The 13,509-nt window shown below is 53.5% G+C and overlaps 1 protein-coding gene across 1 annotated transcript; it reads right to left on the reverse strand.

Moving 5' to 3' along the window:
• Window positions 1-3,131: 3,131 nt before the first annotated feature.
• Window positions 3,132-11,391, reverse strand: LOC130159585 (ribosome-binding protein 1-like). The gene is made up of 9 exons (XM_056361325.1): window positions 11,160-11,391; window positions 7,711-8,118; window positions 7,017-7,165; window positions 6,670-6,792; window positions 5,507-5,659; window positions 5,052-5,170; window positions 4,103-4,256; window positions 3,544-3,678; window positions 3,132-3,260 (listed from the first exon to the last, which is right to left on the reverse strand). The coding sequence occupies exons 2-9, from the start codon at window positions 8,096-8,098 to the stop codon at window positions 3,222-3,224; spliced, it is 1,260 nt and encodes a 419-aa protein (XP_056217300.1). The 5' UTR covers window positions 8,099-8,118; window positions 11,160-11,391; the 3' UTR covers window positions 3,132-3,221.
• Window positions 11,392-13,509: the final 2,118 nt, after the last annotated feature.

Consider the following 13,509-nt stretch of genomic DNA (forward strand, 5'->3'; position numbering starts at 1 on the left):
AACTGGACACAGTGAGTAAAGGGTGGCCAAACTGCCTGCGAGCAGTGGCCGCAACAGTGATGCTCATACAAGAAGCTCGGAAATTGACTTTGGGAAGAACAATAACAGTCTATGTGCCACACATGGTGATAACTGTCCTAGAACAGAAGGGGGGACACTGGCTGTCCCCCAGCCGAATGATGAAGTACCAGGTGGTATTGACTGAACAGGATGATGTGATTCTAAAGACAACTAACCTGGTAAATCCTGCAGTGTTTTTAAGTTCCATACAGGAAGAAGGACGACTGGAACATGATTGCTTGGCTACCATCGAGTATGTTTATTCCAGTCGTGAAGATCTGAAGGATGTGCCATTGGAGAGACCAGACTGGGAACTGTATACTGATGGAAGCAGCTTTATGGAACAAGGAGTCCGATACGCCGGATATGCGGTAACAACAGAGACTACAGTCATAGAAGCAGGAGCATTGGCGGGTACCACATCAGCCCAAAAGGCGGAACTCATCGCTTTAATTCGAGCCTTAGAATTAAGCAACGACAAGAGAGTAAATATCTGGACTGATTCAAAATATGCCTTTGGGGTAGTGCATGTCCATGGAGCTTTGTGGAAAGAGAGGGGGTTATTGTCCTCTCAAGGATCAAACATTAAGCATCAAACAGAGATTTTACGATTATTACAAGCAGTTCAAAAGCCAGATCAAGTAGCAATCATGCACTGTACGGCACACCAGACTGGCAATACAAAAATAATAGCTGGGAATAATTTAGCTGATAGAACAGCAAAAAGGGTAGCAAAGAAACAAGCATTGCAAATGGCAATAATTCCTTCTAAACCAGTAACCCTTCCCAGGGAGAAACCGAGATATTCAGAGGAAGATGACAAATCGGGTCAGTTATTAAATGCTAAGAAAAACTTAGCTGGATGGTGGATAACTCCTAATGGACAGGTAGTAATTCCACCTCCTGTGATGATTCAAACGAGACATCAAGAATGTCACTGGGGAGCAGAAGCCTTAGTAACATCTTTGGGAAAGCAAGTAATATCAGTTAAGATGTTGGGAATAGCTAATACGGTAACTGCAAAGTGTGAAGTACGTTTGAAAACCAATCCAGTGATTAAGAAAAAGGTTCAAATGGGCAGACTGAAATCTGGTACAGAACCTGGAGATTATTGGCAAGTAGATTTTTCAGAGCTACCTAGACAAAATGGGTACCAGTACATCCTGGTAAGGGTTGATACTTTTACAGGATGGCCAGAAGCCCTTCCCTGTCGCACCACACAAGCAAAAAGAGGTTGTGAAGTGGTTATTACAAGAAATAATTCTGAGATTTGGAGTTCCTATTGGAATTTCCTCTGACAGAGGTCCACACTTTGTTGCTGAAGTAGTCCAAAGTGTTAGCAAAGTATTGGGTATTAATTGGTATTTGCATGCGTCTTGGAGGCCACAATCTAGTGGGAAAGTGGAAAGGATGAATCAAACATTAAAACGACAAATAAGTAGAATTTGTCAAGAAACCAGTCTAAAGTGGCCTCAGGCACTTTCATTGGCATTATTATGAAACAGGGTACAGCCAAAGACACAGGAGGCATTCCTTTCTCATGAAGTAGAAGACGCAAGGATCTGTGTTCCCAGACACAGGAGAAAGCACTCTAAGCAGCTGGAGTCTGCTCTGTAATTAATTGACCACTGTTAATCACCAGGCAGTGGGGGTGGGGGTGGGGGGTGGGCTCTCAGCTTGCCGTTCCCTCAGCCAGAATTCAGCAGGACCCCTTTTTCTTGCCTGATCAGAGACAGGTCACGCACATACCCCAGAGCCCAAGTGTGATTTGCACATCCCTTCTCCATCATGACCCCCAAAGCTGCAGTGCTGGGGGGACAGGACACGTGTCTACCCAGTCCTGCCTGCGTGGAATCTCTGGTGTGTCTAATATAGAGGCTGAGCACACGCAGACTTCTCTGGGAACAAAAGGGAGGCGGGTCTGGCCTTCATCCCCCTTCCTGGCCTTGGTTCTTCACACCCCCCAGAGGTACCAAGTACTCTGGGGGCCTTTTCCCCCCACCAGCTCCTCAAATCCCGCTGATGTCAGCGCCGGGCTCAGCAGCTTTATTGTGAGGAGGCAGGCACCAAGCTGTGACGTGGTCTCTGCCATTTCCCAATAAACCAACTTGAAATAAAAAAAGAAAAATTATTTAAAAAGAAGAAAACTCGGGGGAAAAAGGGTGGGTTTGTGTGGAGTTTCAACAGGAAAGCCACAAGAAGGGGAGAGAGAAGGCTGAAGAGCCTGGCAGTGCCCAAGGACCACCACCACGCAGCACCCGCAGGGACAGAATTTCTGGGGTGCGCTGAGGCTTAAGAGAGCAGGAGCAGCCTGCGCTGGGCTGGCGAGGCTGTGCTGCTGCGCCCTGTCCCCACGCTCACGCTGCTCTGCCCTGTCCCCACGCTCAGCCTGACCCCGTGGCAGGGGACCTCGGGGTGCACCGCCAGTGTGAGAACACTCGTGGCTGGAAGGGAAGGCTTCTCTCCTTTGCGTATCTTGGAGAAAAAACAGAGGGGATGGCTGTTTGCAGCACAGCAAGCAAGGCGGGGGAGTAAAGGATCTGCTCCCGGCCACAGCAGGGTCCTTCTTCAGTGACCCCAAACACCTGGCTGGCTTGCAAACTTAATAAAAAATTAGTAAATAATAACCCGGAAAATGAAGCAAGAATAAGCTCTTTTCACTACATCATTGTAAATGCATCGACACCCAGAAATACACAAAAGGATACGCGCCAAGAGCCACCCATCAAAGAGAGGCTTCCTTCCATGCTGGGTCTCACTTTCACACTTCTTCCACTCCAACAAACAAAAAAACCCAAACCAAAACAAAAAAAGTAAAAAAGAAAGGAAAAAAAAAATCACCAGTTGATGTACAAACAGAGTCTTCCCTTTTCACAGATTTGTGGGTTCTGCCTGCCCCGATGTGGTCGGTGCGGTGCCCTTGGGAACAAACGGTAGTTGTACAAAGCAGTATGAAGATTTTCTTACAAACATATGCCTGCAGTGTTTACTGGTTGGGTTTTTGTGTTTGGGGTTTTTTTTAAGTTTCAAAACTAGGTTTTAGGTCACGAATGGCTTGCAACTTTTTTCTACAGTAAATCAGGCATGTATTTTTAGTTTTCGTTTTAGGAATGTGTAAGGCATTTTGGTAAGGTGACGGTAAGGTCTAGGTCACAGACTCGTCAGACTGAAGTCCCTTCCTTCAAACTGTCCTCTTCCCCCTGGAGAAGGAAAAGAGAGGTGGGTTACTCAACTGGCTCTCAACCTTATCCTCGTGGCAGCTCAAGCATCAAAGCGTTTCACAGATGGGCCAGGTCCTGCCTTTTGAGAAGGGAGAACCATGGCCACCATCTCCTGTGCTCCCAGAGCTTCCCAAAAGCCACCCAGATGGTTTCTGGCAGCAAGTGCCACCTTGTCTCCGGTTTTCAACCACTGCCTGACACGCGCTTCCCCCTGCCCTCCACCAGCACCAAGGGGAGGGATGGCTGCGGCCACCACAAGTACCGTTTCCTGAAGCTGTTCTTTACACTTCTTCAGTCTCCCTTTGGCCAGTTGGTCCTGGGTAACCTTCAGTCGCTCCTGTAGTTCGCTTGCTGCCTGGCCCCGGTTCTTTCTTTTTTTTTTTTTTCCTAGTTTTTCCTACATGGGAGTCAAAAGAAGGCGTCTGCCTGAGTCTCCCTTGGCCGTCTGGCGACACTCCCCCCTCCAAAACATCTCGGGTCACCTCAGGTCTCCACTGAGCTGCCTCGGCGGCCACAAGCCAGCGATGCGCCACTGCTCCAGCGGCGTGCTCAGAGGCTCTACCTGGGAGGTGTCCTTTAAACACCCCTAAACCCCCAAATCCAGCCACACCCCGGTGACAATAACAAAGCCACAAGCTCTACCTCCTGCACCAAGGGCTTCAGAGTCGAGAGGGAGCACCCACGTCCTCGTGAGCACCCGCTGGCAGGGGCCACTGGGTTTCCTCTCTCACCTGAGGCTACCACCCAGCACGGTGCACCACCTAGGCTTCCCCCCCCACCCTCACACCCGGCGGGAGCAGGTTTGCAGGCGCTTGCCTGACCTGCAGCTGCTCCATCTGCCTCTCCAAGGCCGCCACTTTCATCTTCCAGCTCTTCCTCAGCTGCTCCTCTTGCCGCAGCACCTCTGACTTCTCAGACAGCTCGTTCATCAGCTTGCCGCACCACTCCTGTAACCTGGCCACCTCAGCGTTTTGCCTGCACCAACAGAAGCAGCGTTATTCCAGCCCGCAGGCCAGTCAAGCATCCCTGGCGTTACCCAGGGGGAACACATCCTCCTGGTGGGCCTGGTAACAGGGCTTGAAACATCTCAACGGTTGTGTTGGCCTGTTTCTCGGACACGCCTGGTCCTTCAGGGATGGGGTGGAAGGAGCCGACACATCAATTTCAAAAGCTCCGTTTCCATCACAGGAGACATTTCTTTCTCATGAAGTAGAAGATGCAAGGATCTGTGTTCCCAGACACAGGAGAAAGCACTCTAAGCAGCTGGCGTCTGCTCTGTAATTAACTGACCACTGTTAATCACCAGCCATTTCAGACTTTCTACAAAAAGGAGCGCCAAATTCTTCTCCCTAGCTCCTGGTTGTTCTGTATGCACCAGGCAGGTCTCGCTTCTCTGCAGCACCGCTCCCATCAAAGAGCCAGCGACATTTCTTCTGAAGTTGGTGAGCACAAGCTCTCCGAAGTGTGGAGAAATGCTGCAGTGCCTTCTGGTCCCCTCTGCCCCCTCCGCTAGCATCAGCACAGGTGACTCCAAAGCAGAGAGGGCTTCCCCTGCCCTTCCACTTGGGAAAAGCATCCTTGTTTCCCCTGCCAGGCCCACAGAAGCCATTTGGCAATCTCTTCCTCACTCCCTCCTCTACCTCCAGCTAGCTGGGGCGTCTGTAGAAGCACCCTCCAGAAAGGGGGTGGCCAATCATGATGGACAGCCCCCCCCAGGGCTTGCCAGAGGGCGGCCCCAGGCTCTGCCCCCACCCCCACCCCTAGTCTTACTTGCTCTCCATCTGACTTCTGATCTGGCAGAAGGCATCGCTCAGGATGGAGTTCTCCTGCTGCAGGCGAGCCAGCTGCGTGTCGGGGCCATTCTCCAGCTGCTCCTGCAGGGTGCGGATCTAGGGAGAGACCAACAGGGGTTGATGCCGCTGCTGCCAGCCCCTCGGCTCTCCCCTGAGGAGCCCACTCCATGGGCAAGAGGGACTGCCAAGGAAGCCACGGCGAGGTGTCTGCTGCTGCTGACAGCCCCTGCGGCTGCTGCATCCCGTGAGGATGCTCCCACATCCCTCTTCTAGCGTGAGCACCACGGCTCAGGAGCACTGCGGGGCTCTCGCCCCTCCCCGAGGCTCTGGCCCCCTCGCCCACCTCGGTCTTCTCCAAAAGACCAGGCAGCTGCCACCGAGGGCCAGCCGGCAGCCAGCGGAGGAAGCTGCAGAGCACCGCGTGGGGCTCACCTTGCCCTGCAGCTGCTGCGTTTCGCTGACATGGTCCTGGTAGCTGGCCTGCACGCGTGCCTGCACCGCTGCCATCTCCTGCTCGCGGGCCAGCAGCTGCTCCTTCAGCTTGCCCTCCACGGCCGTCGCCTTGGCCCGCTCGGCCGCCAGCTCCTTCGAGGAGAGAAGCCACCCGGTCAGTTTCAGCGCAGGAACTCCCCTGCTTTAAGGGGACTCGAAACAAGTGGCCTCCTGGCTCAGAAGACTTTAAGAAGTGTAACCCTTTCGGCGCTGCCCCCAGGCCCAGCTACACCCTTCCGCACTTACATTTCCTCCTGCATTAAGCTTTGGGCTCAGTGGCCACTGGATGCCACTGTTGTTCCACACTGGGCCAGCTAAGAGACAGGAGTGACAGCCTGGAATTTTATTCCCCTCCCCGGCCCCAGGATCAATATCATCACATCAAGTTTGGGGCAAAGCAGGAAAACAAAAAAAAGAAAACACCCCCACAAACCAAACACACCCCCCCTCCGCCCCCTGCCAAGGCAGGGGTGCTCTCTTGGCCGGCTGGGTGATGCCGTGCCGCTGCCCTGGGCTGCCTGCACAGGCCGGGGCTTAGCACAGCACTCAGTGCACAGGGTGGCTTCGCCCTCTCCTCTCCTGCCTGCAGGCAGATGGACCTGCTGCAGCAGGGTCCTGGCGGCTGCGGGGCAGGAGGTGCTGAGCACGACGCGCCGGGGGTCCCTTCTGACTTCAACACCCAACGAGAGGTGGAGGCAAGGGGCTGAGTCAGGCAAGGGGGCTGTAAATAGCACCAGGCTCCTTAAAAAGGGACTGATCAACACCTTCTCAGCTCAGGGGCTCTGCCAAGAGATGAGAAGGGCTTTACTGTCCTCCGGAAAGCAGCAGAAAGCTGCAGTCTCTTACGGGCACAGCTTTAGCCCCTCCAGCTGCGGCTGCCAACAGGGCACGTGCCTCCCCGGGCTGGATCAGGCCCAGGAGAGGAGCTCAGGTGGGCATCTCCTCCCCTTTTGGGGGAGAAAACAGCAAATGGATGAAGGGCCCAGAGAACCCCTGGGCTTCACCTCCAAGGGCGGGTAAGACGCGGGGAGAGGGAGGCACACGGCGAGCCGTGAGGCGCAGAGCCCGTGCCAGGGGTGCCGGGAGGGCTGCGCGGCACTTACCTGGCTCAGCTCCTCCACCTTCTTTCTGGCAGCGGCTGCAGCCTCCTGCTTGGTGGCGAGCTGCTTCTCCTTCTCCTCCAGCTGGCGTTTCAGGACAGTGACAGGGTCACCCTTCTGCTTGGCCTGCCGGCGCAGGGTGGCACATCAGCGGGGACCACCACCTCCGCATCCAACCCCTCCACCCCACACGCACAGGGTCCTGCCCTCTGCCCCAGGGAAAATTCAGCTCCTGTCTCTAAGGCTGCCCCTCGGGGGACAGCCTGCCCGAAAACGGGCTGCCTTCACCCCTCCGCACCCCCGGAGGCTTGGCCCAGCCCTGGTGGACACGGCGCTGCTGGCAGCCCTACCGCGTGCCAGGTGTCCTGGACGATGCCCGCTTTCTCCGTCAGGATCTCGATGAGCCGCTGGGCCTCCCCCTCGCCGAACACCGTGCTGCTGACCGTGGACATGAGCGTCTTGTAGGGCAGGTAGAGGGGCCCATCCGAGTCCGCAGGTGCTGGGGAGGAGAGAGGAGGGGTTGGGAGCGCTCGAGCCAACGGCAGGGCTGAGTAGCATCACCTCAGTTGACTTCAACCCCATAACTGCCATTTCACGCCAGCAACCGCCCAGATGTCCACAGCCAAGTTTGATACCTCTCTAACTGAAAGCAATGTGACGAGCGCTGGGGACGGCGCTCACCACAGACAAGCGTTCCCTGAGCCAGCTGCCACCTCTGCCTGGCTCTGCTACTGCTCCTGCCGCCCTGCCACCGCCCTCCATCACACTGATCGATTCCAGACGGAGCTGGGCACGCTTTGCTAAAGCCAGGGAGCAGAGACGTGGTGGGCATCAGAAGCTGGACTCCATTGTGACACAGCCTCGCTGGGGGACTGTCGCTCCACGCAGCGGTGCCAGTGATGCAGAGCAGCAAGGTCGTCTCCTGCCTTTCACCAGGCAGGTTCGTTCCAGCTCTTTGCTAAGGGAACGAGATGACTCCAGCCCTTCTCCGATCCCTCTGCCGGCTTACCCGACGGGGATATATGCAGAGGAACTTGGCCTTACCTGGCTCGCTCTTCTTCTTGGATGCAGCCACCTTCTTGACAGGTCCATTATGCTTCTGCTCCTCATGGGCTGGAAGAACATTGCTTTTCTTTATGGTGACAGAGCTGACCACTGGAGCACTTTGGTGCGCCTCTGGGACCTGTCCATTAGGTTTCTCTTGATTTTTCTTTCCTTTTCCTTTTTTCTCAACAGCTTCCTCTTTCTTCTTTTTCTCTTTTTCCTTCTGCTGAGTCTTCTTAAGCCCTTTGCCTTGCTTGGCCAAGGCTTCCTCAGAAGGACGGAGGACCTTCTCCATGAAGGTGAACACCAGGAAGATCCCGATGGCTGATACCACCATCAGACCTCCAAAGAGCACGACATTCGGCATCTGAGGGTCATAGACATCCATCCTGCCTTATTCTTCTGTGCCTGCAAGACACCACAACAACAGTTAGTGGGGAAAACAAAGAGGCGCAACAGCCTCTCTGTGAGCAGCGAGTTTCCCATGTCCATCTGTGTTGTGTGGGCAACCTGCTGACACCCCCCGCCCCCTCCCAGGTTTGCGCTCCTCCGCTGCGCTGCCTGCGCACGGTGCTCCAGCCACACCGCAGGGGCTGCTTGCGCTGGCTGCAGCAAGCTCCAGAAGAACCAAAGAGGGGGAAGAAAAAACCAGGGATGCAATCAGAGACAGCCACGAGCAAAGTGCCCATGCCTTGTCCAATGGGACGCTTTTGCACGACCCTGGGCAATCCCTGCAGCCCTGCGGCAGTAAGAGAGCCCGTTTCCAGACTGCCTGGTGCAGTTTGGCCAAGACCTGGGCTCTCCCTGGGCCACCTGGCCTTATCTCTGCGCCCAGGCGCAGGTGGAAGTGCATCCAGGGTCTCAGCTCTGGAATAGAACACCCCCCTGGAAGGGGAAAGCATGCACGGGAGAGCTTTCCCCAGCTTTGCAGCAGCCCTGGCCGCCTCCCTTTGCCAGCCGCACCCTGCGGCACTGCTGGCCTCTGCCCAGCCTGGCAGGGAGGACACGCAGTGACCACATCCCACTGGGTCGCTGCTCCCAGCCTCCAGTGACGAGAACCACCCCAGCAATGATGCTACAGACGCCACACAGAGAACCAAGACGCTACCATCTCCTTGCAACGCAAACACCAGGAAAAGGCCTAAGTTCAAGCCAAAAAAAAGCAAAAGCATGGTCATTAACCATCTCATCTCCCCAGCAGATGCCCACAGGAAGAAACGAAACTTGCAAAGGGAGCACTGGATGTGGTGCTTCTCTTTCCACCTCTGCTGTTAACTGGCGGGCATCCGTTCCCACCCTCCTCTCCACGCTCAGGTTCTCCACCCATAACACACGGAGCCGCAAGGGAGACTGTACTGCCTGGTCTGAGACCTGGCAGGCAGGGTGCAGCCCCGCGCGGAGGAAGATGCTGCTGCCTCCACTCTTCTTAATCGCTAACCGAACCCCGTCCCGAGTCTGGAAGCCAGGCTCTTCCCCGCTGTCCCACTCGTGCGTTTCCCCCATGGGCACCACCTCCACGTGGCTCACAACGCCCACCCCCCCACCACCCACCCACCCACCCCCACCCCCCGATGCTGCAGCCAGGCAGTTCATCTGCGCAGGGGCACTCCCCAGGAGGTGCCAGGCTGCGCTTTCTCGTGATCAGCGCATCAAGCCCTCAGCTATCAGAAGTTCCCATCCCCGCCCTTAACTGTCAACATCATTGAATTTCCTCTTTAAGAGGTTGTGGGCTGGGGACGGAGGGAGTGGCTGGAAAGGGAGGAGGCAAAAATAAGAATAAAACTAAGGAGATCAGCATCTTTTCAAAACCTCAGTGCTCACAGGGAGAGACCTCAGAGCCTTTCTCACAGCCGACAGCGGCGAACTCACTCCCAGCCGAATCCGCACTGGTGCAGCGAGGGGGTGACAGGGCAATGAAAACGTCGCCTCCAACCCCCAGGGGGGTTGTTGAGGGCTGTTTCAACCAGCAGCCCAGCTCTCCCTGCCCGCCTCGCCAAGCATCCCAGACAAAGCAGCAGAGAGCCGGCAGGCGGGCAGGCTGCCAACGCCAGCTGGAACCAGCCTCCCCCCGGCAGGACCAACTTTCTACACCAGGGCACCGCGCGAGATCCCAGCTGATACTACAGGCATCGCTATCCCGGCCCGTCCCAGTCGTCTGGGATTTCAGCGGCCTCAGCCGGCTCCATCCCAGCACAGCTGGTGCCAGCCCCCTCCCTCCTGACAACGCAGCATCACTTTGGGATGGTCCCCATCGGGACAGAGGGATTACTCCTAACCTGCAGGGTGAAAAGGGATGGATTTCCTCTTCCTGGCAGGAAACAGAAACGAGGGTCCAGAGAACATGTACCCACGTCCTTCTGCTGGCTTTAGGGCCAGACCAATGTGCCCCGGAGCTGACCGGGGCGGAGCTGAGCGCCCTGCATTCCTCACCTGGCAACCCCAACAATGCGCTGGTACCAACAGAGCTGCTGACCTCACAGTGCCACCGCGTCAGACTTAGATCAAAATTCGCCACTCCAGCTTAGGGCAAGGGCATCACTGACTGCTGGCAAATGCTCTCCAGCCCCGTCAGCTGCTCCCGCCACCTCCCAGAGCAGCTGGATGCTGGATTGGTTTTTGGTTGTGGATGGCTGGGTTTTTTGAGATACTAGTGAGAGATGAGAACTTCACAAGTGAAATGCCCTGTGATGCAGCTCAAGTGAGCTCTGGCTAAAACTCACACCGTCTGACTGAATTTTAGAGGCACTAGAACTGTGCGCAGGACAAGAGCAGGTTTTGCAGTGTCTGTGACACCACAGCTGTGCCATGCAGAGCAGCACATCTGCACCATACAGGCTAGAAACCATTAGCTTCCTTCTAGAGCTGCTGCTGTGGCAGAGGACGTTCAAGCCTGTGTCTGTTGAAAGACACGATCTCAAACACCCTGTGCAACAGTAGGAATTAACAATGCGCTTGATCTAGAGATGTGGTTGTCATTACTCATTTCAAAAGGCATTGCATCTCCACGTGGAGAAGCAAAGCTCTGTTCAGCCTGTCAGACACCGTTAACCAAGGAGTAAACATCTTGCTGCAGCATTCAGAGATTTCATGCTCAGTCGGCCTGGCTTGTAGCCAGAGAGCGCCGACCCCCTTCAGTTCCTCCTGCTGCACTGGGCCAAAATCTTGCAGCCTGCAAGACAGACAGGATCGTTGTGCAGCAGTGCCAGCCTTCACACGACAGCTGGCCAGTGGACTGCAACTAGCCAGGGAGGCTGTGCTGCACAGGTGGAAGTTAAAAAAAAAAAAAAAAGAAAGAAAGAAATCCTGAAGAAATTCAGCTTTTCTCCACATCAGACGGCTTGGGTTGGGCTCCCTGATCTCCAAAAAAAGAATCCATTGTTGATTCCTTGGAGCAGCAAAGCCTTTCTGGTCTCTACAGCCCAGATGCTCACTCTGATTCTTTCACCCACCTCTCCAGAGCCAGCGGGAGCTGAGTCAGCCATTGGAGCCTGCCTGCGTGTAGCTTCCTCACCCGCCATACCCAGGGTAGCCCTAGAAAGGAGAGGTGCGCTCCTGAGAGAGCCTGCAGCGAAAAGGGGAACAGTCTGAGCACGGATGGAGTGAAAACGTTCTCCCCGGTATTTCTGCATTGCTATTTGGCATGTAGCCAGATGTCTGCTCTGACACACGTCAGAGAAAACCATCCAAATGCCTACGCTAAGGCAGGGCTTACCTGCTTGGTGACCCGATTGCCTCTTCTAATGTTACTACCAAGTACATTTGATTGATTACTAGCATGCTGGAATACCTTCATTAGTATGGATGGAAACGGAGCTTTTGAAATTGATGTGTCAGCTCCTTCCACCCCATCCCTGAAGGACCAGGCGTGTCCGAGAAACAGGCCAACACAACCGTTGAGATGTTTCAAGCCCTGTTACCAGGCCCACCAGGAGGATGTGTTCCCCCTGGGTAACGCCAGGGATGCTTGACTGGCCTGCGGGCTGGAATAACGCTGCTTCTGTTGGTGCAGGCAAAACGCTGAGGTGGCCAGGTTACAGGAGTGGTGCGGCAAGCTGATGAACGAGCTGTCTGAGAAGTCAGAGGTGCTGCGGCAAGAGGAGCAGCTGAGGAAGAGCTGGGAGATGAAAGTGGCGGCCTTGGAGAGGCAGATGGAGCAGCTGCAGGTCAGGCAAGCGCCTGCAAACCTGCTCCCCTCAGGGAGATGGGGCGGGTGGCTGAATTGTGTGGGATCCATGGGGTTGGCCATGGGGAGAGCTCGGGGGGGAGATGAACGTCTGCATTTGGAAAGCGAGCTGCCTGGTGGACCTCTTCATCGCCTCCTGCCCCCTGTCATTTTGTCACATGCAATGAACTCTTCTTGCACATCCCCGGCAAAGCCCAGGGGGCACGCTGCCCTGGTGGGAGCCGTTCTCGCTAGAGGTTGTACAAGTTTAATATTTTAACTGAAGGAACAATGAGGTACTTACACGGCAGACAACAACTAAATTCTTCTACTCTCCCCTTTCTGTAATAGTTAGTTTCAGAGTAGCTGTCGCCGTAATCTCTGAGAAAATATAGAATCTTTCTTACCGAGAGAGTTGCCTGTGTCTGAACCGCGTCTTTTCCTGGAGAAAGATTTTACAGATGAATCTGTCTGTCCTACAGATTCATTCACAGGCTCAGCTCCTGAAGTGAATTGTCTCTCTTCTGTCTCCGCTGTCCTGGATTCACTTTTAACACTAGTATTCTCCTTAAAAAAACACACAACACAACACAACAACAAAAGAAATAAACCCAAAGATCACTCAATGTTATCTTGTAATAAAACTAATATAAAACCAATAAAACAAAATAAAAGCTATTCTTCTCCACTCCAAAAGGGCATCCAACAGGTGTTGAACACTGCCTAGACAGTTGACATAGTAAGCGTTTTTAACTCAGAATTAAGGTTGCTAAATTGAAACAACCTCTTGCAAAATATCATATTAAGCAAAATATGAGATCAGAAAACTAGAATACACAAAGTTAGGGTACATGTCCCCACAGTCTGAGCTTTGCCCTCAGTTATTAAACTAGCTAGAAGAAATAAGCTAGAAGAAATACAGGCGCGCTCCTTGTTACCAGCACGTGTAATAATGACGACAGATCTAGCTCAAACAACTTCGCAGAGCTGTGTGATGCAGAACCACATGGAAACCACACGTTTCTGGTTGGGAATCTCACCCCACCCCATCCAGTCATTAAGACCTTAAGTTATAATGTGTTGCTTGCTTTTTAGAGCCCTCTGCTGCTGCTCTGCATGTGTTTTGCAGGCAGCCATTGGGCAGACTGGTACATTTCCATGATCATGTGGCAAAAATCTGTAGCTTAAAAAAAAAAAAAAAAAAAAAAAAAAAAAAAAAAAGAGAGAGAAAAGGGCCAAACAACCAAGTTCTGTTTCTATTTCACTGAGGCAGTACAGGCCCAAAGTTAAGCACCTGGAATTTAGCTTTAGACAGAAAAATTTTCTCAGTATCACCTGTTCTAGAATATTCATCTCCTCTGCAAATATCTTATCCATCAATGACCTAAAGATGAATGACTGCTCAGAGTCTGCAATGTTTCCTTCTGTTAAGAGGAAAAAAGCTTTTGAAAACCATTATGTGTGAGTTTACAGAAGACAAGAGGTCACACTTGGTAATAAGACAGTCTTTCCAAAAATCACGCTCGCCACCTTGAGTCTGTCATTACTCAGTGCTGAGTATATAACCTGCTATGTGTATACATATCAATAGAAACACACGTACATTCCTTGACAAAGTTGTATAATATCATTCAAAA

This window comes from Falco biarmicus, chromosome 16, assembly GCF_023638135.1.
Source record: "Falco biarmicus isolate bFalBia1 chromosome 16, bFalBia1.pri, whole genome shotgun sequence".
Classification (NCBI taxonomy): domain Eukaryota; kingdom Metazoa; phylum Chordata; class Aves; order Falconiformes; family Falconidae; genus Falco; species Falco biarmicus.